This window comes from Camarhynchus parvulus, chromosome 23, assembly GCF_901933205.1.
Source record: "Camarhynchus parvulus chromosome 23, STF_HiC, whole genome shotgun sequence".
Lineage (NCBI taxonomy): Eukaryota > Metazoa > Chordata > Aves > Passeriformes > Thraupidae > Camarhynchus > Camarhynchus parvulus.
In genome coordinates this window covers 297,257-320,465 of record NC_044593.1, presented here as the reverse complement: position 1 = coordinate 320,465, position 23,209 = coordinate 297,257, and the positions used below count along the sequence as shown (strand labels likewise).

At 66.2% G+C, this 23,209-nt stretch overlaps 3 protein-coding genes across 3 annotated transcripts; 2 read left to right on the top strand and 1 right to left on the bottom strand.

Moving 5' to 3' along the window:
* The first annotated feature begins 525 nt into the window (after nt 1-525).
* On the top strand, nt 526-6,317 carry TMEM222 (transmembrane protein 222). The gene is made up of 6 exons (XM_030964596.1): nt 526-652; nt 2,122-2,206; nt 2,860-2,891; nt 3,867-3,963; nt 4,251-4,381; nt 5,244-6,317. The coding sequence occupies exons 1-6, from the start codon at nt 537-539 to the stop codon at nt 5,329-5,331; spliced, it is 549 nt and encodes a 182-aa protein (XP_030820456.1). The 5' UTR covers nt 526-536; the 3' UTR covers nt 5,332-6,317.
* A 5,238-nt stretch (nt 6,318-11,555) lies between these two features.
* On the top strand, nt 11,556-17,945 carry SYTL1 (synaptotagmin like 1). Its single transcript, XM_030964727.1, is given in 17 exon segments — nt 11,556-11,736; nt 12,296-12,408; nt 13,234-13,498; nt 13,827-13,972; nt 14,048-14,147; nt 14,441-14,480; nt 14,705-14,765; nt 14,768-14,803; nt 14,922-15,019; nt 15,283-15,395; nt 15,562-15,735; nt 15,814-15,916; nt 16,012-16,173; nt 16,241-16,319; nt 16,427-16,526; nt 16,601-16,806; nt 16,927-17,945. Coding segments are annotated over 15 exon segments (1,773 nt in total). The 5' UTR covers nt 11,556-11,736; nt 12,296-12,408; nt 13,234-13,283; the 3' UTR covers nt 17,067-17,945.
* CD164L2 (CD164 molecule like 2) lies at nt 17,594-22,473 on the bottom strand. The gene is made up of 6 exons (XM_030964726.1): nt 22,293-22,473; nt 20,746-20,847; nt 20,353-20,430; nt 20,110-20,175; nt 19,326-19,491; nt 17,594-17,982 (listed from the first exon to the last, which is right to left on the bottom strand). Exons 1-6 carry the CDS (start codon nt 22,375-22,377, stop codon nt 17,976-17,978), a joined length of 504 nt encoding a protein of 167 aa, XP_030820586.1. The 5' UTR covers nt 22,378-22,473; the 3' UTR covers nt 17,594-17,975.
* Between the last annotated feature and the right edge of the window lie 736 nt (nt 22,474-23,209).

The window sequence follows — 23,209 nt, the reverse complement described above, 5'->3', positions numbered from 1 at the left end:
CCCAGCCCCGCGGGTCTCACTGCGCTCCCAGTGCGCTGTGCTGGGTGGGAATCTGGAATAAACACACTTCTCCAGCTTCCTCCTGGAGTTTAACTTCCTAATAAAGCCATTGTTATTTTCCTAACCCGGTGCGGTCCCGTTCCCGGCCCTGTCCCTTTCCCGTTCCCATTCCCATTCCCGTTCCCATTCCCGGCCCTGTCCCGTTCCCACTCCCGGCCCTGTCCCATTCCCGGCCCTGTCCCGTTCCCGCTCCCGGCCCTGTCCCTTTCCCGTTCCCATTCCCATTCCCGTTCCCATTCCCGGCCCTGTCCCGTTCCCGGCCCTGTCCGTTCCCGTTCCCATTCCCATTCCCGTTCCCATTCCCGGCCCTGTCCCATTCCCGTTCCCATTCCCGGCCCTGTCCCATTCCCGGCCCTGTCCCGTTCCCGGCCCTGTCCCGTTCCCATTCCCGTTCCGGGCCCGGGCCCGTTCCCGGTTCCCGGTGGCCGGAAGCGCGCGGCCCGCCGGAAGTGACGCGCTGCGGGCGCGCCCCGGGCATGGCGGCGGCGGAGCCCGGGATGAAGCAGTTCAATGGCGGCGGCGGCGCCGCGCCGGACGCGGAGCGCGGCCGCTTCCCGCACTGCGTGGTGTGGACCCCGATCCCCGTCCTGACGTGAGCGAGCCGCCGGGGCCGCACCGGGGCGGGCGGCGCGGCGGGGCCGGGCCCGGACGGGACCCCCGCGCCTCCCCCGGGGCCTCCCCTCGCCTGTCCCGGGAGCCCCGCGCTTCCCCCGGGCCCCCGAGCCCCTCCCGGGCCCTTCTCCCGGGTTCCCCCCGAGCCCCTCCCGGTTCCCGCTGCCCCTCCCGGGTCCCGCCTGCCGTCCCGGGGCGCTCGGCTGCCGCGGGGCCCCGGCCCGGGACGGGCTCGTTCTGCGGGAGCGGGGGAAGGCCCGGTGCCGAACGGGCTCGTCCCTGCGGGAGCGGAGCGAGCCGGGGAACGTGGGAAGCGCTTTTGGAGCGCGGGGATCTGGGAGCAGCCCGTGCCCCGGGGAGTCTCGGTGCGTTCCTGTGCATCCCCGGGACCGGCTGTGCCTTCCCGGGCAGGCGTGGGCAGGCTCCAGGGAGAGCTCGGAGCTCTGCTCCGCGCGTGAGAACGCGGAGAGCTGTGGCTGTGGGGGTTGGTTGGGCACAGCGAGGCTTGTTTTTCCACCTGCTCTTCCCCCGGGCTCCCGTCAGGTGATGTTTGCCCAGCCGGGCTCCCAGTCGGGTACAAGATGTGGGGTGGGGTGTGCCGGGATCGGGAACGGCCCGGGGAGAGCCGGCCCTTCCCTCCTGCCGTCTCTTTTATCCTTTTTATCTCTTTTCTTTTTTGATTGCTTAAGATTTTCACCTCAGCCTTTCCCTGGAGGATTTTCCAGAGCTTTTTTAACATTCCTAACCGCAGCTGAAGGGAGTGCTGAAGGGAGCTGCCAGAGCCACTGAGGCCCTCAGGGAGGGAGGAGAGGGGAGTCGGGGAGATCAGCAAAGCTGAGGGTGCTGGAGCAGGTGGGAGAGGGCTGGAATGGGACCTGGAGTACAGTGGTGGAGGAGGCTGGCATGTAGGTGTGATGAGGGAACGGGTTTGGGATGTGGATCTGGTGGTGGAAGGGGCTTGGGATATTGGTGTGCTGCTCCCTGGGGCTGTAAGGTCCCATCAGGGAGAAGGTCTGTGAAACAGTGGGATCTTTTAGAGGAGGGAGTGCCCTTCCTAGAGCCAGGAGCTCTGTTCTCTGTCTGGAGAGCTTGGCTCTGGCTTGCTGTGGAAAGCTGCAGCTTGATGGCAAGGTGGGCAGGGCGACCTGGTTTTTGGTTGCTGGAGTGGAAAGTCCGGTTTTGTGCCCAGGCAGTCCCTGCAGGATCTGATCTTTGTGCTTGGCTGCACAGAGGGGTTTGTGTGGCTCTGGGGCTCGCCCTGCCCTGCCTGCCCTGCCCTGGTGTGCGGGGTGCTTTGGGGTGGGGTGCTTTGGGGTGGGCCGTTCCCTCCCAGCCTCGTGCCTCCTTGGTGTTCTCGCTGTGCTCTGCTCCCTGCCAGCCCTTGCCTGGCCCCGCTGCCGTGGTGGGAGCAGGGCCAGGTGTCCCCTGACGTGTCCCTGTCCCTCGCAGGTGGCTGTTCCCCATCATTGGCCACATGGGCATCTGCACCTCGGCCGGCGTCATCCGCGACTTCGCGGGGCCCTACTTTGTGTCCGTGAGTACCCCTGCGTGCCCTGCCCTCCCCTGCCTGCTCCTGCTCAAATCACACCCCCAGGGCCCTCCCAGGGTCTGGGCTCCTTGCTGCTGCTCATCTGGAGCTCATCTGGGGGCCTGATAAATAATGGCTGCTTTGGTGAGGAGAAGGGGAAAAAAAAATCTCATGTTCCTGTCTCTAAATTGGGAGTTCAGGAGTTAAATTCTCTTAATTCTGAGCAGCAGAAGTGCCTTCAGCTGCCTCAGTGTGGCTGTTTGTGTCGTGCTGCTCAGCATCAGGTGTGTGCCAGGCCTCTGAAGCTGCTGAGGGTCCAGGGGATTCTGAAAGTAAAGAGGGTTTTAATTTGGGATAATTAATGCTCCTAATAGACTGGGACTTTTGCACCCAAGAGTTAACAATGTATTAACACTTAAAAAAAAACAAAAAGGGGAGGGGAACAAGGCTCTTGTAGGTGGGTGATGTCACTGAGTGTGCAGTGTAAATGTGCCCGGAGCAGGAGTACGGGAACCACGGGAATCCTAACCCAGGCACCCCCAGGATTGGTGTGGGGGCAGTTGGATCACTCAGCCAGCCCCCTGTGGGACCTGCAGCACCAGCCATGCCCTGAATATTGCCTTCAGCCTCCTGAGACAGCTCTCCTTTTGTTTTTGCAGGAGGACAACATGGCATTTGGGAAACCTGTGAAGTAAGTGCTGTGTTTGTATTAACCTGAGCAGCTGCCCTGCAGCTCCCGGGGACAGACGAGCTGTGACATTGCTTTTCCTGGTGCTCAGCTGCCCTCGTTCACCTTGGTGGCCGCTGTGTCTCTGCTTTTCAGGAAACCACATTAAATTAAATCGTTTTAGCAGCATGACAGCAACGTGGTGGTGTTAATAACCAGAGCTGTGTGGAGCCTTTGTTAGAAAAAAGGAAAAGAAAAGGCTAAACTGTTCTAGGATGATGTTAACAAGTGTTCTGAGTAAACACTGCCTGGCTGTGCTGGTGAGCTGAGGTCTCTCCATCCTGTCAGTGCTGGGGTTGTGTCTCCCAGGTCAGCTTTGTGTTCACAATGGCTGGGGGGTTCCTTTGGGCTGTAGGAGCAGCTCAGGGCTGTCCCCTGAGCTCTGTGATTCCTGTCTGGGGTGCTGGGGGTGCTGAGCAGCCTTTCTGCTGCCCCTGCTTGTACCAGAGCTTGTAGGGGGATAGAATATAAGCAAATAAAGATAGTGTAGAAAGTAATCTTACCCCTAAGGAGTTGCAGCTGGGCCAATTATCAAAGATTAGGAGCAGGCCTGACTTTAACAGGCCACAGCTGTAAGCAGTGAGAAGAAGATGCTGTAAAAGAGTGGGGTGGTGGTGAGAAGGGAACTGGAGTCACTTGGCTGCTTTGTGAAGAAGAAAGAGTCTGAGGAGCTGCCCACCAGAAACACCAAGAAGGTGTGAAACTTTTGTGATAAGGAGACCACAGTATAGAGCCCCTGTGATAAGATAACAGCAAGAGCTGGGCTCTGTGTGTTTCAGAGGCCCTGGGTTTGTCCAAGTCCTTTACGGGTGTGCAGGGCCAGGAGTGGGACTCGCTGACCCTCGTGGCTCCTTTGAGGCTGTGATTCCACCAAGGAGCAAGCACTGGGGCACGTGCAGCAGTGGAACCATGCCAAGGAAGCTGTTCTCACCCTCCCAGGTACTGGAAGCTGGATCCCAGCAAGGTTTATGCCACTGGTCCCAACGCGTGGGACACGGCCGTGCACGACGCCTCCGAGGAGTACAAGCACCGCATGGTACAGCTCCTGTCCTGCCTGGGAGGAGGGAGGGAGGGTCCCCCGGGGGCTCCAGGCATTCCCAGAGACACTCTGGACACCCATCCCTGGGAGTGTTCAAGGCCAGGTTGGAGCAAGGACCTTCCAAGCCCATCCAACCCCAACCATCCCATATCTCTGCAGGGGCCTAGAAGGGATCCCTCCCCTCCCCACTGTTTGGCTCCTTGCCACAGGGGTGAGACCTGGGGCTCTCCACCAGGGCTGGGAAACCTCAGGGACAGGAGCTCTAATCCCTTTTTGTGTTCCAGCACAACCTTTGCTGTGACAACTGCCATTCCCACGTGGCTCTGGCCTTAAACTTGATGAGATATGATAACAGCACCTCCTGGAACATGGTGAAACTGTGCTTCTTCACACTCCTCTATGGGAGATACGTCAGGTGAGCTGAGGGACAGCCTGGATTCGGCAGCAGAAGGGGCCCTTTCCTTCTCCTGAGCCCTCTGAAGCATCACCTGGCCCGTGGAGAAGGGAGAAACATCCCCCCAAGCCGTGGGTGGTTCTGCCACTGCCTGTGCTCAGCAGGAGAAGCAGGAGTACTTGCTGGGTTGCACTAGATGCTGCTCCCAAAACCCTGTTTCTGGCTGCTGGTCTGGAGTGCCTGGAATTTGGGAAATGCTGGCTAAAGCAAATCTCACTCTGTGTTGTCTTCTGGCTGGGGTAGGTCAGAACATAAGGTCACAGGATGGCTTCTCTCCAAGGATTACTGGTTTCCCTCCCCTCTCTTGAGTCTTGTTTACATAAAAACTGGTCTGATTTCCAGCTGCTGTGGAGCTTCCCACTGCACTGGGGAGGGAAACCCCGAGCTTTCCTTAAGGAAAGGCTCATGAAGCTCCACTTCTGTGGAGTCTTCCCTGTCCTGGGAGAGCTGCTTTACCTGGGCAAGGATAGCTCCAGCTGTCTTGGTTAAATCCACCAGCAGTTGGGATAACAAGCCCTGTGGTAATGGGGTTTCATTTTTTGTGGCCTCCTGTCACCATTCCTGTCTGTGCAGGGATGAAATGGCCTTGTCTTTCACTTAATTTAAGCTGGAAGGAGACTCCAGCCCTGTTGTTTGTGATATATTTATTGTGGTCCTGACTGAGCCTCAGTTTTTAACACCAAATTTCCAGGATGGGGTGTGTGGCAGTGCCAGCAGCAGGTAACAGTCAGGCATCTGTCTCCCTCTGATTTCTCCAGTTCTCCCATCCTTTTGTCTCTGCTGGTTTCTCACATTTAAACCTTGCCCCCTTTCCCTCCTGCAGCATAGGGGGGTTTGTGAAGACCTGGCTGCCCTTTGTCCTGTTCCTGGGGGTGATTGTGACCGTGGTTCTCACCCTGCACCTGCGGTGATGGCAGCCCTGACCCCCCAATGCCTGAGCACACAAAGGAAGAAACTGTGACTTATCCAGCAGGATGGAGGCCTGGGGCTCTGGGAGCCTTTTCCAGGGAAGGTGGCAGCCCCACTCCATCGTGACAGCTCATCTTCGTCTCCTGGAGCTGGCTTCTTTTCCTCCTGTTTCTGTTCTGTCGATGGTGTCTCCCCGTGTCAGGGGTCTGGAAGCTTCTGCCCTCTCCCTTTCTGCAGCTGGGGAGGTGGGAATGGGATCAGGAAGGAGAGGGGTGGGCACCTTTGCTTTCAGTGCCAAGAAAAGCCTCAAGGCAGACTGTGCCTCCTGCAGTGGCACGAGCAGATCCACCTTGGGAGGGTCTCTCTGATCCCCTGCTCTCCTCCTCCTCACCGATGCTTCCTCAGATTCCCTGGGTCTGCAGGTAGGAGTTGCTGTTTTCCCTGTGGCACACCTCTCCAGTAGCACACATTCCAGAGGGGAGGTGTGGGCTGCCCCAGCACTCAGGGATGGCCCCAGCAGTGGCAGGAGGTGAGGTGGGACGCTGCTGAGGGACGCTCGTGGCAGGGCCAGCTCCCCTGGTCCTGCTGGTGAGCCTGGCCAGGCAGGAAGGCTGAAGGGCTGGCTGGGGAACAGCTCATGGCAGGGTGCACCCTCCAGGAGCCTGCTGCAGCTTGGGGAGGCAGCCCTTGGTCCCTTTCAGCTTGTGCCAGAGAAAACATCACTCCCCTGCTTCTCCTTGGGCTCTCTGTTGCTAAATGTGGCGCTGCAGTGCTCACAAGCCACTCGTTTCCCTTTGATCCCCGAGCTCCCAGCAGGCAGCAGCTGGGGCAGAGAGCTGAGCCTGGGGCTGGAGAAGCTCTGGGAGCAGCACCTGAGCCTGGAGCTGGAGAGGGGGCTGGAGGCACTGGGAGCTGCCTGGCTGGCTGGGCTTTGCTGCAGCAAACTGGGGCACAGGCTTCTCCTGGCTGGTGGCTGAGGAATGGTTTGGGGGGCACAGCTGGGCACAGGGGCTGTGCAGGGGTTGGTGTGGGGGGCACAGGGGCTGTGCAGGGGTTGGTGTGGGGGGCACAGGGGCTGTGCAGGGGTTGGTGTGGGGGGCACAGCTGGGCACAGGGGCTGTGCAGGGGTTGGTGTGGGGGGCACAGGGGCTGTGCAGGGGTTGGTGTGGGGGGCACAGGGGCTGTGCAGGGGTTGGTGTGGGGGGCACAGGGGTCTGGGGATTGGTGTGGGGGGCAGCTGGGCACAGGGGCTGTGCAGGGTGGTGTGGGGGCACAGGGGTGCAGGGGTTGGTGTGGGGGGAGAGGGGCTGTGCAGGGGTTGGTGTGGGGGGGCACAGGGGCTGTGCAGGGGTTGGTGTGGGGGGCACAGGGGCTGTGCAGGGGGTTGGTGTGGGGGCACAGCTGGGCACAGGGCTGTGCAGGGGTTGGTGTGGGGGCACAGGGGCTGTTTCAGGGGTTGGTGTGGGGGGCACAGGGGCTGTGCAGGGGTTGGTGTGGGGGGCACAGGGGCTGTGCAGGGGTTGGTGTGGGGGGCACAGGGGCTGTGCAGGGGTTGGTGTGGGGGGCACAGGGGCTGTGCAGGGGTTGGTGTGGGGGGGCACAGGGGCTGTGCAGGGTTGGTGTGGGGGGCACAGGGGCTGTGCAGGGGTTGGTGTGGGGGGGCACAGGGGCTGTGCAGGGGTTGGTGTGGGGGGCACAGGGGCTGTGCAGGGGTTGGTGTGGGGGGCTGGCAGGGGCTGTGCAGGGGGCTGTGCAGGGGTTGGTGTGGGGGCACAGGGGCTGTGCAGGGGTTGGTGTGGGGAGGCGCAGCTCGGGCAGGATGGGCCATGGGGGGTTGTCCCTGAGTGCCAGGCAGGAAGGCAGTTGGATGTGAGCTGGAACCCCTTCTGCAGTGTGGTCTGCTCTGCAGGTGCAGGTTTTGGAGGGCTCTGAGCCAGGGGAGTTTTAACCCCAGCCTGGCTGAAGGGTCAGGTCCCTGCTGACTCCCTGCAGAGGGGGAGAAGGGCTTTTCCATGCACACCTTTACCCCAGTACCTGAGAGTTCCAAGGAATCCATGTCAGGGAGTGCTTGTGGCCAGCAGGAAAGCTTTCCTGGGGTCCCTGCCATGTCTGCAGCTTCCTCTGACTGCAGAGCCCACTCGCTGTCAGCCCTCTGGTTTTCAGACCCCTCCCCATGTGCCATTCCCCTACTCCTCCAGCCATGTGGGAGGGTTGGACCCTCGTCTTGAGCTCGTTTCTGTGCTTTCCCCTTTTCCTCAGTCACTTTTAAACCAGCCCTTTCACCTCCTGCTCATTATTGTCCCTCTGTCACCCCGTCGTGGCCTTCCCCCTCAGCCTGGAGCTGCTCTGTGCAGTCCCTCCCTTCCCTTCCCGTGTGCAGAGCATGGATGGAGGCTGCTGGGGCACTGGAATCCTGATCAGAGAGAGCCGGACTGAAGGCACGGAGCGTTCCGAGCTCTGGTCCCGCCCCGGAGCGCTGCCCGGCGTGCCCAGGGCTGGGAGAGGGGAGAGCTTTCCCTTGTGCCGATTGCCGGGCGATTCCTCGGAGTGCCGGCCCCGGGGCTGGAGCCACCCTCAGCAATAACCTCGAGCCCCTCCCGTCCACGTTTTATCCACGAGCTCTGCGAGAATTGCCAAAGCTGAGGCTTGGGGGTGTCAGGGGCCCCTGGACTTCCAAAACCCCACTGTGAAATTCCCTCTCGTTTGCTCCTGATGCTTTTTACCAGAGCGGAGTTTGGAATGGCGAGGGCGAGCCCCCATCCCTCATCCTTTGTTCCCTTCATCTCTGCGGGGCGCTGGATTTCTTTGTAAATATTTAAACTCTGCTTCTGTGGTTTCATAATCCCGACGGCAGGGAAATAAACTGATTTCTGTGGATATCTCCGGGTGCTGTCTCTCCTCCCAGCCCTCAGCCGAGAGCGGGGTTGGGATCGGGATCTCCCTGCCCCACTGAGCCCTGGCCCCTCTCCTGCCCAAAGCTCCCCCACCTTTGGCTTCACGAACTCGCCCTGTTCCCTGCTCCAGGGAAAACTGCCAGCCCTGCTGCTGGGAGGGAGCTTTGGGGCACGAGAATTCCCCACCCCTGCAGAGCAGGAAGAGTTCCTGGGGTTTAATGCTGGGGCAGGGGCAGCCAAGTGTTCTGGGGTGGGAGATGCCTTTTTCCAAGGCTGATTCCCTTCAGCTGTGAACAGCTTCCCTTTTGTCTGTGGCCTTTTTTCTGGAGGCACTGCTTTCCCAGCGCCTTTCCCCTCCCAGCCCTGAGCCCCCATCGTTCCCAGGCGAGGGGATGCCTGGCCTGGCCCTGGGGCTGCCAGAAGCAAAGAGCCAGACTCATTTTCCCCTCTCCCAGCAGGGTCTGCTGCCTGAGCTGGGAGCAGGGGAAGCTATGCCTGCTGACTGCAGATGCAGCCGCTGATTTTCTGTTCCATCTGATATCCAGGGGCTGGAGCTGTGGGCAGGGAGCACATGAGCCTTAAAATTAGGTTGTGTCCGAGGCCAGGGGATTTCATGGTGCAGCCATTTCATGGAAAACCACCTGGATGCTCCTGCTGAGCCCCTCCAGGCAGCAAGCCCAGCTCCTGCGGGCTGGCAGGCGGCTCCCAGGGCTTTATCCCCACACATCTGGCGCTGCGAGGTGAGGTGAGGATGCAAAGCCCCTCCTGGGACCGCCTCCCAAGCCTGGCAGGATTTTCCAAACAATCTCCTGCTGCTGCCGGGAGCTCAGGGGCTCTGTGGGATGTGTGGGATGAGCTGTGGGGTCCAGGTCACAGGAGGGAAGTGGCCGGACCGAGTGTGCCCCTCGCAGGGGCAGGAGGCTGCTGTGCCAGCCCTGCTCCCCTCTGCTCCCTGCGCGGCCCCGGGAGCCAGGAATGCTGCAGGATGCAATGTCAGGATCCATCCCGCCGCCGCATGGCCTGAGCGGGGTCACTGCATCCATCCGTCCATCCATCCATCCATCCATCCATCCATCCATCCTGGAGCGACCCCGCTGCTCCCCCGCGCCCTCCTCGCCCGGGGCGGCCGCGGGTGCCCGACCTCGCCGGGCAGAGAGGCTGGAGCGGGGTTAGAGCGGGGCTGGGGGGGCCCGACCTCCGTCCCGCGGGGAGCCGGGAATGTCCCCGCCTTTGGAGTGGGGTCACTTTTGGGCAGCTGGCCCGAGGGGAGGGGTCGCAGGGCTCGCCCCCTTTGCGGGTGCATCAAAGGCTCCCCCAGGAGCGATATCCGTGCGATATCCGTGCCGCCGGGAGCTCTGGGAGCTGCGGGGGCTGCGGTGCCTCCCCGGCTGCGGGTCCCTCCTTGTTTCCCAGGCAGGGGAGGGGAAGGGGGCCAGACCCAGCGCTGGCCTCCCAGGCAGGCCTTGAGTGTCATTCCCAGCCAGAGCCGCAGCTGGAAACGCCTCGGGGTCCCTGCTCTGGTGAGGGGATTTGGAATGAAAAGTGAAAAGGAGGAGAAGCAAAGGGCCCCCAGCCCCAGGGAGCTGGGCTCTGTCACCGTGAGAGCTGGGGACCATTCCTGTGGGAGCTGGGCTCTGTCCTGGGGGCTGTGGCACCATTCCCGTGTGTGGCACCATTCCAGGGAACACTGCGTGCCACATCACCGGGCCTGGGAGGGCAGAGGGCAGGGAAGGCTGAGACCCCGGCAGAGGAAGGGGCCAGGGAGCCCCATCCCTCTGGGGGACGTGTGGCAGTGTCCAAGCCGGGGGCTGTGCTGCAAGGGCTTCCCCACCGCCCAAAAATCCACTGCTGGGGCTCCACCCATGCTCCAGCCCCTGCTCCTGCCTCAGTTTCCCCCAGGAGAACCAGACTTGCCTGAACCTCCCAGACCTGAGGAGCAGGTCCTGGAGGGGGAGGAGGGCTGGGAGCAGGCTGGGACTCGCCCCTGGCCAGGCTCAGGGCTGCCCATGCAGCACCCAGGTGAGACAGAACCTTGCCCCATGCCTGTGTCCCACGAGCTGCCTGCAAGGAAAACTATCCCCGAGGGCTGGCCTGGCACCTGGCCAGCGTGTGCCAGGGTGTCACCGGGCATGCCAGGGTGTCACCGGGTGTGCCAGGGTGTCACCGGGTGTGCCAGGGTGTCACCGGCTGGTGCAGCCTCCGTCCCCAGCACCCGAGGCTGTGGCTGAGACCCAGCACCCTCTCTGCACCCCTGGGTCACCAGGGATGGGGTGGGACACACTGCAGGACGTGTCCTGCTTCTCCTCATGCCCTTCTCCATCCCACAAGGGCTCCTCACTGTGGGTGTTGCAGAGCAAAGGGCCCAGGGTGCCCAGGAAGGGCTTGGTGCCCACCCGGGGTGACCCAGAGCTGAGCCCTGAGGGGACTCAGGTGTCCCCACATCCCTGTCCCTCTGCAGAGGCCTGGCTGCATTCCCAGGACACCCCTGGACTGGGGGGATCCCCCTCCTCTGGGACCCCCCCGGGGCTGAGCAGGGAGTGCCTGCACAGGGACAGGGAGGGGAGCGGCCCAGGGACAGACACACGAAGCCACTGCTGAAGTCTCATTTCCTGAGACACCAGGCTAAAAATAATCCCCTTTTCTTGCGGTCCTGTGCTCGTTAAGTGCTGCCATCTCACATTAGAGCTGGGGGGGAGCTTGTCCCCCACCCCCAGCTAGCTGCTCTCCCTCTGGCATCGAGGGAAACTGAGGCACAGGTCCTGCTGTGGTGCTCCTGCCCGGGGTTTTTCCCTGCTGGGCCCATCCTGCGTGGGGCTGAGCGCCCAGGGTGGGCCTGGCTGCTCAGGACGCCCGGCATTGAGAGCAGGATGGGGGTGGTGGGGCTGGATGTACCCGTGGGACAGGGAATGTGGGGCTGGGGGGGCGTGGGGTGGGGATGGGAGGAACCACAGTCTGGGGAGGGGCTGGGGCTGTCCCGTGCGCTGGGAATGCACCATGGGATGGGGGCACCCTGGGGATGGGGTCCTGCAAAGCCCAGGGACCTGGGGCTCCACGCTGGGCTTTTGGGGTGCGGGCTGCAGGGGGGCAGGTGTACTGCAGGTGTACTGCAGGTGTACTGCTCCCCCACCCCAGCACAGACCAGTCCCCCCAGTCCCCCCAGTCCCCCCAGGCGCTCTCCCAGGAGCCCCAGAGCCACATCCTGCCCCCAGCCCCCGTGGGACACCAGGGTGGGACATCTCCCACCCCCTCCCCTTTTCCCCAGCCTTGGAGTCTCCCCCAGGCTTGGGGTCCCCCCGTCCCGGGCGCATCCCCGCTGCGCCGCCCCTTCCCGGGCGCTGACGCCGCCCGGTTCAGCCCAGTTGAGCCCAGTTGAGTCCCGTCCGGCGGGCGCTGCCGCCTCCAGTCCCTGCTTTGGCGCCGCCGGGCGCGGAGGCGCTCGCAGGGCTGCGGTTGAGTCACCCCGGGCACAGCCGGGGCACCGCTGGGGGCACGGAGACCCCCGCAGCTGGGCAGGTAAGGGGGGCGCGGGGCTGAGCCGGGCCCGGGCGGCTCTGGGGGGGCTGGTCCCGCTGCCCGGCCCCGCTCGGGGGCTGCGCACCCTCCTCCCTGGGCCCGGGGAGCAGCCTGGGCTGGGGGCTCCGCTTTGCGGGGCGCCTCTCTTGTCCCCGCGCTGTGACACAGACCCGGCTCTGGCCCGAGCCCCCGGGACGGGTCCGTGGTGCCGGGAGGAGCCGGGGGGTCCGGGCAGCCCTGGGACCTGCCTGGGGGCTGGGGGATCACCCGGGAGGGGCTGGCCGTGGGTGCGCTTCGGGGAGGGGGCCTGGGGGGTGTTTCACGCCGTCTGTAGCCCCCCCTCCATCTTGTGGGGCTGCCTGCAGTGAGAAAAGGGGGACGCGCCAGCCCCGGCTGCGGCTCGCTGGGGAGGTTGAACTGGTTTGACTGGTGCGGGGCGGGGGCCGGGCCCCAGCACCCCCCTGGGGGCTCCGCTGCTCCTCCACGGCTCGGTCTGGGGGTCCCGCAGGGAGCGGGGCGCCGCGGCAGCGCCCGGCTCAGACTTAGGTGACATTTTTAGGTGGTGGCTCTGTTCCGGGGTGGGGGAACCCCCCCGTGTGTGGCGGTAAACAGGATACGAGCGGCTGCGGCGGGGAGACAGCGGCAGCATCACCCCTGCCCCGGGCAGAGCCGGTTCGTGCCCCCCAGACCCCTCCCGGGGCGATGTCGGGGGCGGGGGGCTGGTGGGTGTCCCAGGTCGCCCCGAGGGGGGCAGGGGGTGTTGGGGTTCCCTGTGTGTGCTGGGGGTCCCTGGTTTGCTGCGGGCTGCGGTGGGGTCGGCACCCGCTGTGCTCAGGGCCTGGGCTGGGGGTGTCTGACACCCCAGGGGCACCTGTGGGGCGGGGAAAGGACCCTCGAGGGGCTGGGGACAGGCTGGGACAAGGCCACCCGCGGGGTGGGGCCGCCTTTGGGGCTGGGACAGGGCCGCTGGTGAGGGGGACACCGCAGGGCTTGGCTCTGTGCGTGCCCAGGAGCCTGGGGCGGGCCCGGGGGGCTCAGGCTGGTTCTGCCCCACGGCTGCTGCAATTTCCTGCCCTCGGTGACTCCAGGCAGCGCTTTCCCAACGCCGGGGACAGGAAGGGCCGCGGTGAGGCAGCGCCGGGCATGGGGCAAGACCCCTCTGGGCGATGCGATGGGCTGAGCACGGCTCAGCCTGGGTCGGGCGCAGCCCGTGGCGGGGGCAGCCGAGCCCCTTCTGCCATCTGTCCGTGTGCCCTGGCAGCCGCTGAATCCCTGGGAAAGCGGCAGGGGCAGAGCCGGCCCTGAGCAAACACGCTGGGCAAACAGCGGCCGCGGGCTGGGCTGGGCTGGCACGGAGCCGGCAGCGGGAGGAGCGGCCCGGTGTCCCCGGGCTGCCCGTTCCCTTCTCCGGGCACCCTCGGCCCCGGCCCGGTGTCCCCGTCTGTGGCCGGGGCTGTTCGGGGGTGCGGGCTGAGCTGGCCCCGCCTGTCCTTGCAGCGGGATGAGCGGGGGGGATCCCCCCCAGCTGCCCCCAGCTGCCCCTCGGGATGCTGGCATCGCTGGTGCACGCCCGGCGCGCTGAGCCGCCCGAGTCCCCGCGCTGTCCCCGCGCGGTCCCCGCGCTGTCCCCGCCGCCCCGCATGGCGCTGCAGCCCGAGCCGCCGCTGGACCTGAGCTTCCTGACGGAGGAGGAGCGCAGCTGCATCGCCCGGGTGCTGCAGCGGGACTGGCAGCTCCGCCGGCGGGAGGAGGGCCGCATCAGGTGGGCTGGGGGTCGGTGTCACCCCTGGGGACAGCGGGGAGCCCCCAGCAGCAGCTCCCTGCTGTCTGTCCTGCCCGGGGACAGAGCAGCCGGGCCGAGGGTCCCCTGCCCGCCGGGGATGGGGTCACCCCCCGAGCTCAGCCAGGTTTGAGTGGCCCCCCCCGGTTGTCACAGCAGCACCGGGGGTCCCGGAGGCCCTGGGCAGGGGTCCTGCTGTCCCCCAGGCCCTGCTGGGGCGGCTCCAGGCACTGGGGAGGCTCTGGGGCGGTGGCACGGGGCCGATGGCAGTGCCAGCGCGGCGGTCCCAGTGTCCCCTCCCGCCCACCAGCAAACTCCGCAAGTCGGTGTCGGACCCGGCGCGGCTGCGGAGCCTCACCGGGGACTGGTTCAGCGACGCCCGCGCGCAGCGCCACCAGCACCCGCTGGGCTCCGACCTGGTGCGAGCCTCCATCCGCCGCAGGAGGCGGCCCCGGGGTACGCGAGGGGCGCTGGGGGGCACCGGGAGCGGGGGCACCGGGCTCGGCCCGCTGAGCTCCCCGGTGTCCCCAGGACCGGGGGAGTTGGAGCGCGGCCTCAGCCTGGAGGCCATCGATGAGCCGCTGGCAGAGGAGAGGGAGGATGAGGATGGTGCCTTGGAGACGGACGAGAGGTGAGGGGAGGAAGGGCGTCACCCCGCAGGCGCCCCGGGGCTGGCGGCATCTCACCGGTGCCTGCTGGGGGTGGCACCAGGGGGCTGGAGGGGGCAGAAGCCCCGGTGGAGGGGATGGCACAGTCAGGGCCGGTGTCTGCCGCTGTCCACCGCTGTCCACCACTGTCTCCCACTCTCCCAGCATCTGTCTGTCCACCATCCCACTGTCCATCTGTCCCTTGTCCCAGTGTCTCCCACAGTCCTGGTGTCTGTCTGCCATCTAGGCCAAACTAACGGGGCTCTCTTCCCGCAGTTTCCCCCGCCGAGGAGGTGCAGGAGGCCACTGAGCCCCAGGTGGGTCCCTGCTGGGGGGCTGAGCAGTGGGGTTCACCCTGCAGCACCCCCAGCGCCATCCCAGGGTTGTGCTGCCCTTGGAGCGATGGGAAATGTCCCACAAAGCGTCCCGTGGTGTCCCTTGGGTCATCCCTCATCCTGGAACGCAGAGGGGAGGGCTGGGCTGGGGGGGCAGCTGGGGAGGACGGGGTGCCTGGGGTTCCCTCTGACCCTTTCCCTCACAGCCCAGCCCCCCCGGCCCGGCTGCGGAGGGGACCCCGGGCTCACAGCCCGCGCTGCAGGGTGACATCCCCCGAGGGAGCAGGAGAGCCCGGCCCAGCCAGGTGAGTGGGACGGGGTCGGTGCTGGGGGGGGCTGGGGGCTGGAGCCCCCCAGCACTGCAGGGATCCCCCCCTGCCCCCCCTGCTGGCTTGGACCCCCGCCCACCCCTTGTCCTTGCAGGTGACCCGGGGGGTCCCTCCCTGGGCTCGAGCAGCACCGAGGAGGATGAGGAGGAGGAGGAGCCAGACTCGGCGCAGAGCAGCCACAGCGCTGGGCAGGTGGGATGGGGCTGGGGGGGTGCATGGAACTGGGGGGCTGTATGGGATTGGGGGGACTGGAGAGGGTTGTAAGGAGTTTTGGAGGGGGTGTGGGGGTTTTGGGGGTCTGGGGGTGTCTGTATGGGGTTTTGGGGACCTGGGGGGACTGGACAAAGCCAGCACAGCATGGGCTGCACCCAAGCACCAGGCCCTGCTGGGAGCTGGCTGTCCTCAGCGGGTCTGGGGGCCCAAGGGGGGGTGCTGACCCCTCTTTGCATTTCCAGAGACCAGAGACCCCCCAGACGGATCAGACGCCCCCAGACTCACTGTCCCCACAGAACGGCCACACCCCCCCGAGGCTGCTGAGCACCAGCTCCTCCGTGTCCAGCCTCAGCTGGGGGGGGGGGGGGGGGGGGGGGGGGGGTCGGACTGGATTGCGACGGGCTGGGACTGGGACGGGACTGGGATGGGATGGGACTGGGGTTTGGGCTGGTGCTGGGGTTTGCGCTGGGGCAGGGGTTCAGGGTGGGCAGGGCGCACCTCCCCATCGCCCCTTGCTGTTTCCCGCAGCTGAGCGGGAGCCTGATGAGCCTGTACAGCGAGGGGGAGCTGGGCAGGGTGCCCGTGCGGGGCTGCGTGCAGTTCTCCCTGCACTACCAGGCGGCCGAGAAGGAGCTGCAGGTGCACGTCCTGCGCTGCCGCCAGCTGGCCGAGGCCAAGAAGCAGCGCTCGGACCCGTGAGTGCCCCCGACCCGCGGCGCTGCCCAGGGGACGCCCCCCGGCCCCAGCGCCCCCAGCTCGTTTCTCGGCCCCAGGTACATCAAGACCTACCTGCTGCCCGACAAGTCCAACCGCAGCAAGCGCAAGACCGCGGTGAGGAAGAGGAGCTTGGACCCCGTCTTCAACGAGACCCTCAAGGTTCCTGACCCTCTTTTGGGGTGGGTTTGGGGGTCCCCGTGGTTCAGACGGGGTGGGTGGGATGGGCAGTCTCACCCTGTGTCCCCCCCCACCAGTACAAGCTGGAGAAGAGGGAACTGCAGGGCCGGACCCTGAACCTGTCCGTGTGGCACCACGACAGCCTGGGCAGGAACCTCTTCCTGGGCGAGGTGGAGGTGGCCCTGGGCACCTGGGACTGGGCCAACACGCGGCCCGAGTGGTTCAGTCTGCAGCCACGGGTGAGCTCCCCGCCTCCCGAGCCCCCCGTGGGTGCAGCGCCCCCGTAACCCCCCGTGCTCCCCTCAGATGCCCATCCCCTCGGACGGCCTGGCCAGCCGTGGCAGCCTCAACCTGGCCCTCAAGTTCATCCCCGCCGGCTCAGAAGGTGAGAGGGGCGGTGGGCAGCCGGGGGGGTGGCATGGCATGGCATGGCATGGCATGGCATGGCACGGCATGGCACAGCAGGGTGGCCCTGACCCCTCTGGCCCACAGGAGCGGGGATGCCACCCACGGGCGAGCTGCACATCTGGGTGAAGGATGCTCAGAGCCTCATCCCGCTGCAGAGCGGCACCGTGGATGCCTTCGTGCAGTGGTAAGGGTGGGGGTGACCCTGGGGACACCCCGAGGGGCGGCTGGGGCATCCCCCTGACCCCAGTGTCCCCCCAGCTACGTGCTGCCCGACGACAGCAAGGCCAGCCGGCAGAAGACGCGGGTGGTGAAGCGGAGCCTGAACCCCCTCTTCAACCACACCATGGTGTACGACGGCTTCCAGGCCAGGGACCTGGCCGAGGCCTGCGCCGAGTTCACCCTCTGGCACCACGAAGCCTTCTCCAAGCGCCAGCTGGGCGGCATCCGCCTCAGCCTGGGCACCGGTGAGAGCAGGGGCTGTCCCCAGGGTGTCCCCAGCCCCCCGGGGGGTCCCCAACCCCAGTTTGTCCCCAGCCCCCCCGGCTGTCCCCAGCGCCGGGGCTGACGCGGTGCTCTCCCCGCAGGCAGCAGCTACGGGCTGCCCGTGGGCTGGATGGACTCCACGGCCGAGGAGCAGGGCGTGTGGAAGCAGCTGCTGCAGCAGCCCGGGCGCTGGGTGGAGGCGCTGCTGCCGCTGCGCACCAACCTGGTGCCCCGGGGGTAGCGCCAGCCCCGCGGAGCAGCTGCTGCCAGCGGGACTGTGGGCTCTGTGCGGGCTGGGCTCTGCGCCCTCCCCTCCAGCAGCAATGAAGGGGCACCAGAGGGCACAGCTGGCAGCTTTGTATTGCTGGGGGCACGTCTGGCAGCTTTGTATTGCTGGGGGCACGTCTGGTGGCTGTTCATTGCACTGGCCAGCTCCCCCTGCCTCCTCCCTCCGCTGTGGGGCTGGAGCTGCTGCGTCCTGCTGCTCCCAGTGTGGGGCTGTGCCCTCCATCCCCGTCCTTCAGCCCCTGGCGTGGGGGCCCTGCTCTGCCAGGGTGCCCCTTCCCTTACTGGGGTACCCCACGCTGGGCTGCCCCGTCCCCTGGGGCTCCCTCACTGGTTCCCAGGCACTGGGAGGGCTGGAGTCGCTTGTGGCCACCCACCAATCCCACCCTGTGGCAGAACAGCCAAATCCACAGAGGTGTTTTTGCTGTCCCAGGACTGCTGGGGCTGGGCGTGACAATGACACGGACACCAGAAATTACAGGAAATTCCTTTATTGGTTTCTGTCCCCCTGTTCCAGCTGGGGCTCTGCCCGGTGCGGGGCTGGGGCCACCAAGGGTCCCCCAGTGCCACCCGTGGCCGTGTCCCCCGGTCCCTGCGTGCCCGGGGCGTCTGGCAAGCACAGGGTGGGGGCCCAAGGTGGAATTCAGGGCTGGAGGGCCCCCCCAGCCCCGCTGCACCCCTGGGAGCAGCCGGGGGGGCCCAGAGCCCCGGAGCAGCCCAGGCACCGTGCAGGGCTGGGGGCGCCCATCCCACCCTGGGGTCCTGGCCTTGCATAGTGGTGGTGCGGGGGCTGTGCAGGGGGACACCAGCGGCGGCCTCTTCACCTGGGGGGGCCGGGGACAGCGACCCCCCAGCCGGGAGGAGCTCAGATCCTGGGGTTGGACAGGGAGGAGACGTAGCAGGAAAGGTCCTGGGGGCTTCCCCTGGGGGTCCCAGCCCCTCACAGCCCCAGGGAGGGGTTTGGGGTGTCCCAGTGCCTACCCACGCCATGGGGGAGGGTTGGACTGCACTGCAGGGGGGGGGGGGTCCCCTGCACCCCCCCGGCCACAGCAACCCTGGACACAACGCAGACACCGCCTGGCAGAGTTTAATGGGCAGCCCGAGTACAAGTGTCACCCCACAGCACACGCACGCACGCAGCCCCCTCCCCAAAACAGCACACAGAGAGAGGGTGGGGGAGAGGGACCCCCGAGCCCCCCAGAGCACACAGAGGCACAGCAAAAGCACACAGCAAGGCCCTGGCTCCGCTCCTCCGGCGGGCACGGGGGATGGATCAGGGCATGGTTGGGTGCTCCAGCCAAAATCCTGCAGGGAAAAGCACCCGGGAGCCCACAAGGGGACGAGGGAACCCCCGGCCCCACGAGCGCCAAGGCTGTGGGGAGGCAGTGGGGCAGGGGGTGCTGAGAGTGGGAAGGGGCTGCTGGGGCCAAACTGGGAGCAAACTGGGAGCCCTGCAGTTCCTGTGCTGTCAGGGAGGCTCAGGGTGGGGCTGGGGGCACTGGGGACCCCTCACCCGGCTGGCAGAAGGGGCTGTATGGGGCTGCCTCCCGAGGGGCTCCATGCCAGAAAGGGGCCGGGGGGGACCCCCTTCCCTTCCCTCCCTAACAACTGACAGGAAACAGCAGAACCAGTTGGGAAACACCGTCATGCAAACCAGCAGGGAGGGCCCACGTCCCCCTGTGCCCGGGGAGGGGCGAGGCAGGGGTGAAGCTCTGGGGGTGGGGGGACACCCCCTCCCCTCTGCCCAGCACCTACTGGTTGTCCTCTCTGGCAGCGTGCAAGGAAAGAGAGAGGCGGCACGGCCCCACATCAGCCACAGCGACCCCGGGACGAGGGGACAGCACCGAGCCCCCTGGCAGCTCCCAGGGACACATCTGGGACCCTCCCACCCCCGGGGGGGCTCAGAGCCAGGACCCAGACAGACAGACAGACAGAGGGGCCAGGACAGCTGGACAAGGGGACAGGCACGTGAACCCCTCCATCTCCCAAATCATCCCCTGCAACGCGGGGCCAGACTGGCACAAAGAGCCACGGGACACAGCACAGTGGGACACAGGACTGGGGACACAGGACTGGGGACACAGCACAGTGGGACACAGGACTGGGGACACAGGACACTCCCCAGGTGACCCAGTCCTGGCTCTAGGGGGGCTTGGCCCGGGTCCCCCTCCCCTCCCTCCCTCCCAGATCCCGGGGGAGCATGGGGGGCCCTTACAGCGTTTGGTAGGTGCTGTCCTTGGACTTGATGAACTTGAAGAGGAAGAAGGCCACGGCCTGCAGGCACAGCACCAGCACCATGCCCCCGATGAAGCTGGCCGTGTCGGAGCCGGGCGCGTGGAACTCGGGGCTGCCCGTCAGCGGGGCGCTGGTGGTGGTGGTCCCTGGGGCCGGGGAAAACGGGGGGTTTGGGGAGCTGTGGGTGCTGCGGGCACCCATGAGTACAGATGGGAACACCAAAGAGAGGGGATCTGCGTCCTGAGGAAGCCAGCGGCTGCCCAGGGAGGGATGGCAGCTCCCAGCTTGGGGCTGGGATGTCCCCACCAGTCCCTGGCTGCTGGGATGGGCTCAGCCCTTCGCCAGAGCAGCTGGAGCTGCAGGAAAGGAGCCAGCAGCAAGAAGATCCCAGTGGATCAATAATTCAGCAGGCTCCAGGCTCTGGTTTCCTGCTGCGCTCTCCAGTTCCCCCTTACTGGAAGAGGCTCCTGCTCCACTCCCAGCCAGGCTGGAGCTGGCAATTCCCAGCAAGGCTGGGATCAGGGCTTGTTCCTGGAGGGCTGGCGGCCCTGAGCCACTGCACTGCCCAGTGCAGAGAGAGGGGACAGGGACAGGGCTGTGGCTGGGGACACTGGGGACATCCATTGGCCCAACACTGAGATCAGCTCCGCTCATCCCTCCCAAAGGGGTGTGAGCTCGAGAGGGAAGAGCCTTGCTGGGACAAAACCCTGGGGCACCCAGGACCCCCATCCCACTGCCTCCCACCCCTGCCCAGAGCCACTCACTTGTGGAGTGTGTCACTGGCTCCTTGCTGTGGGACCGTGGAGGCTCCTCCGTGTGGGACTTCAGTGCTGGAGAAGGCAGGGACAGAGGGAAGGGGGTAAAAGGGGTGGCAGGGGGCATTGCCACACACCCCTGCAGCCTGCCCCTGTCCCAGTGGTGCCATTTCACCCCCATGGCCCTGGCACCCCCAGCAGCAGCTCTGTCCCCAAGGCCAGAGGGTCGGGGGGTTTGGGCTCCGGGGTTACCTCGGCACAGGGCGCTGCTGTTGTAGAGAGCACAGGTCCCCTGCGCTGCTGAGCCTCTCCGCACGCAGCTCCCTGCTCCTGCGGGAGAGGAGCAGAGTTTCCCAGGGATCCCACGCCAGGGCAGCCAGTCCTGCTCAGGCCCGGGGCTGCCCGGGCACCTGAGGGGTTGGGAGGAGGACGTTTGGCTCCCAGGGAGGGCATCCCCCTGAGGGCCTGGCAGTGGGGGCTCAGAGCTGCGCCCCGCAGGGCAGAGCCCCAGGCAGGGCTTTGGGAGCAGCTGAGATGGGGAAAGCAGCTGGCACTGGGCACCCAAGGGTGCTGAGAGCCACCACCCCCGGGCACTGGGGAGCTGCTGAGAGCCCCTCTCTGTGCCCACCCAGCCGGGCCCCTCACCTGGCTCCTCGGGGGTCCCGCAGCCCACCCAGACGCAGCCGGTGCCGTTGTGGGAGTGCACAGCTGTGCACAGCTCGCAGGAGCTCAGCTGGCCACACTCTCCTGCCAAAGCCGGGGAAAGGCCGTGAGGGCAGGGCCGGCACCCACCCCTGCGGCCCCCCAGCCCCACGGAGGGGCAATTCTGATGGGGCAGCAGGAGGGATGAGGGCACATCCCATAGCACCAAACCCGTCCCCATGGGGTGCTGGTGGCATCCAGCGAGGGGCGGCCTCAGCTGCCAGCACCCACCCAGCTCACACAGGGCTCCCCCATCACCCACCACGCAGGAACATCCCCGGCATGGCGGTCTGGGGTCCTTGGTGGAGGCTGGAATGAGATCAGCAGCAGCTCCAGCCTGGTCGGGGCTACCCGGGCAGTGTCCCCCCTCTGCCCGCCCCGGCCATCCCGCGGGACCCCCGTTCGCTCCCGGTGAGCCGGTGAGTCACCCGCTGCTTGCGGAGCTGCTCTTCCCCCACTCGCGCTCATCATTAATTTACAGCGCTGGCTGTGCAGGGAGGCTGCGGGAGCCCTGCCCGCACCGCGTCCCGCGTTTCCCGTCCCGGGGAAGAGCCGGGAGCCGCTCCCCACGCTGGGGGCGTTCCAGGCTCGCAGGGCAAACCCTCTGGCCGGGCTCGCAGGAGGCTGCTGCGGGATGGACGGAGCAGGCACAGGGCACCTCTGCCGGCAGCGCTTCCCTTTGGAGCCACCACTGCAGCCCCCCAGCTTTCAGGGCTCCCCAAAAATCCTGCGCGGCTGGGAGAGAAGCCCCTTCCCTTCCTTGGCAGGAAAAGCCAAGGGGGTAACTGGTGGCGCACGGCAGGAAGCGGAGATGCTGCGGCCCCATCGCCATGGCTACGGGAGGGGGGTGGGCACGCCGCTGGCCCCCCCTCCGGCATTTGGAGACCTGCCGGGAGCCAATGGGAAAGTAGGACTTTGTTCGCAAGGCTTTGGGCAGGTTTATAATTTATTTTTATCGCGGCAGGCGCAGGATCAGACGTTTGAGCGCAGCTCTGTCAGCTCCCGCTCCTGCCGCCAGGTGTGGGGAGGGAGGGAGGGGGCGGCCCAGGGCACCCCCCGCTCCCAGGGGCGCTCCCGGAACACGCGTGGGACAAGTCAGGGTGGAAACGTCTCCCTGCAGAGGCCGGGGGATGGGAGAGGGGAGCCGAAGGAAGCCCGGGGTTTGCATAATTAATGCCCGGAGTTGCAGCACCTCGCGAAGGAGGGGACGGCTCCGCTCCCCTCTCCCCTCCACGAGATCCCCACACTTTCTGGGGAGGAGCTTGGGCCCTGCTCGCCGCTCATCCCGCGCACCCCCCTGGACCTCGGGGGTGCCAGCCCCCCGAGCGCGGCTGGGAGCGGGGCTGGGGTCCCTCTCCCCCAAACCGAGCTCGGGAGACCGAGTCCCGTGGGGGTAAGAGAACCCCTTGGGAAAAACCAACCCCCACAAAAAAGTTCAGCTGCCCGGAGCTGCCAAGGCCCGAGTTCCCCTCCCGCGGCCCCGGCCGTACCTGCGCGGGTGGGAGCGGGTCCGTGCGCGCACAGCAGCGCGCACAGGAGCGCGCAGCGCAGCGCCGCGGGGCCCGGCGGGGCCATGGCCCGGCTCGGCCCGGCTCGGCACGGTCCCAGCGGAGCTGTGCCCGCGGATCTCCGGGGAGAGCGGAGCGGAGCAGATGCGCGCCCGCGGGAGGCGGCCCCGGCGGCGGCGGGGGAGGGGGGGCGGCCCCGCCTCGTCCCGCCCCGCCCCGCCCCGGCGGGCCCGGCCCGGGGCTGGGGGGGCTCTCACGGGGTGCGAACCCCCCATCACACCCACCGAGCCACCGACCACCCACTCATCGGCCGTGGGAGAGCCGGGGCTGCGCGGACTGCACACCTGTACCCCCTGTGCACACCTGTGCACAAGGGAACACACCTGTACACACCTGCACATACCTGTACACACCTGTACCCCCTGTGCACACCTGTGCACAAGGGAACACACCTGTACACACCTGCACATACCTGTACACACCTGTATACACGTGCACACACCTGTACATACCTGTACACAGCTGTACACAGCTGTACACACCTGCACATACCTGTACACACCTGTACACACGTGCACACACCTCTACACACTAGCACACCCTGTGCACACTGCACACACCGCGCACCTGCACATCCTGCACGCCCTGTACACACCTGCACGCTCCGTGCGTCTGCAGCCGGCCCGTGCCCAGCGCCCCGCACGCCCCGCACTCCCTGCCCGCTCCAGGGCCGTGCCCGGGCTCCGAGGGGTCCCAGCAGAGCCTCAGCCCGGCCCGGGCTCTCCGGGACCCCCTCTCTCCTCGGCGGGGACAGATCGCCGGCGAAACGCGTGGGCTTCGAGGAAGCGGCGCGAGGGAAGAGTCCGGAGGAGCGCAGCCCTGTCCTTCCTCCTCTCGTC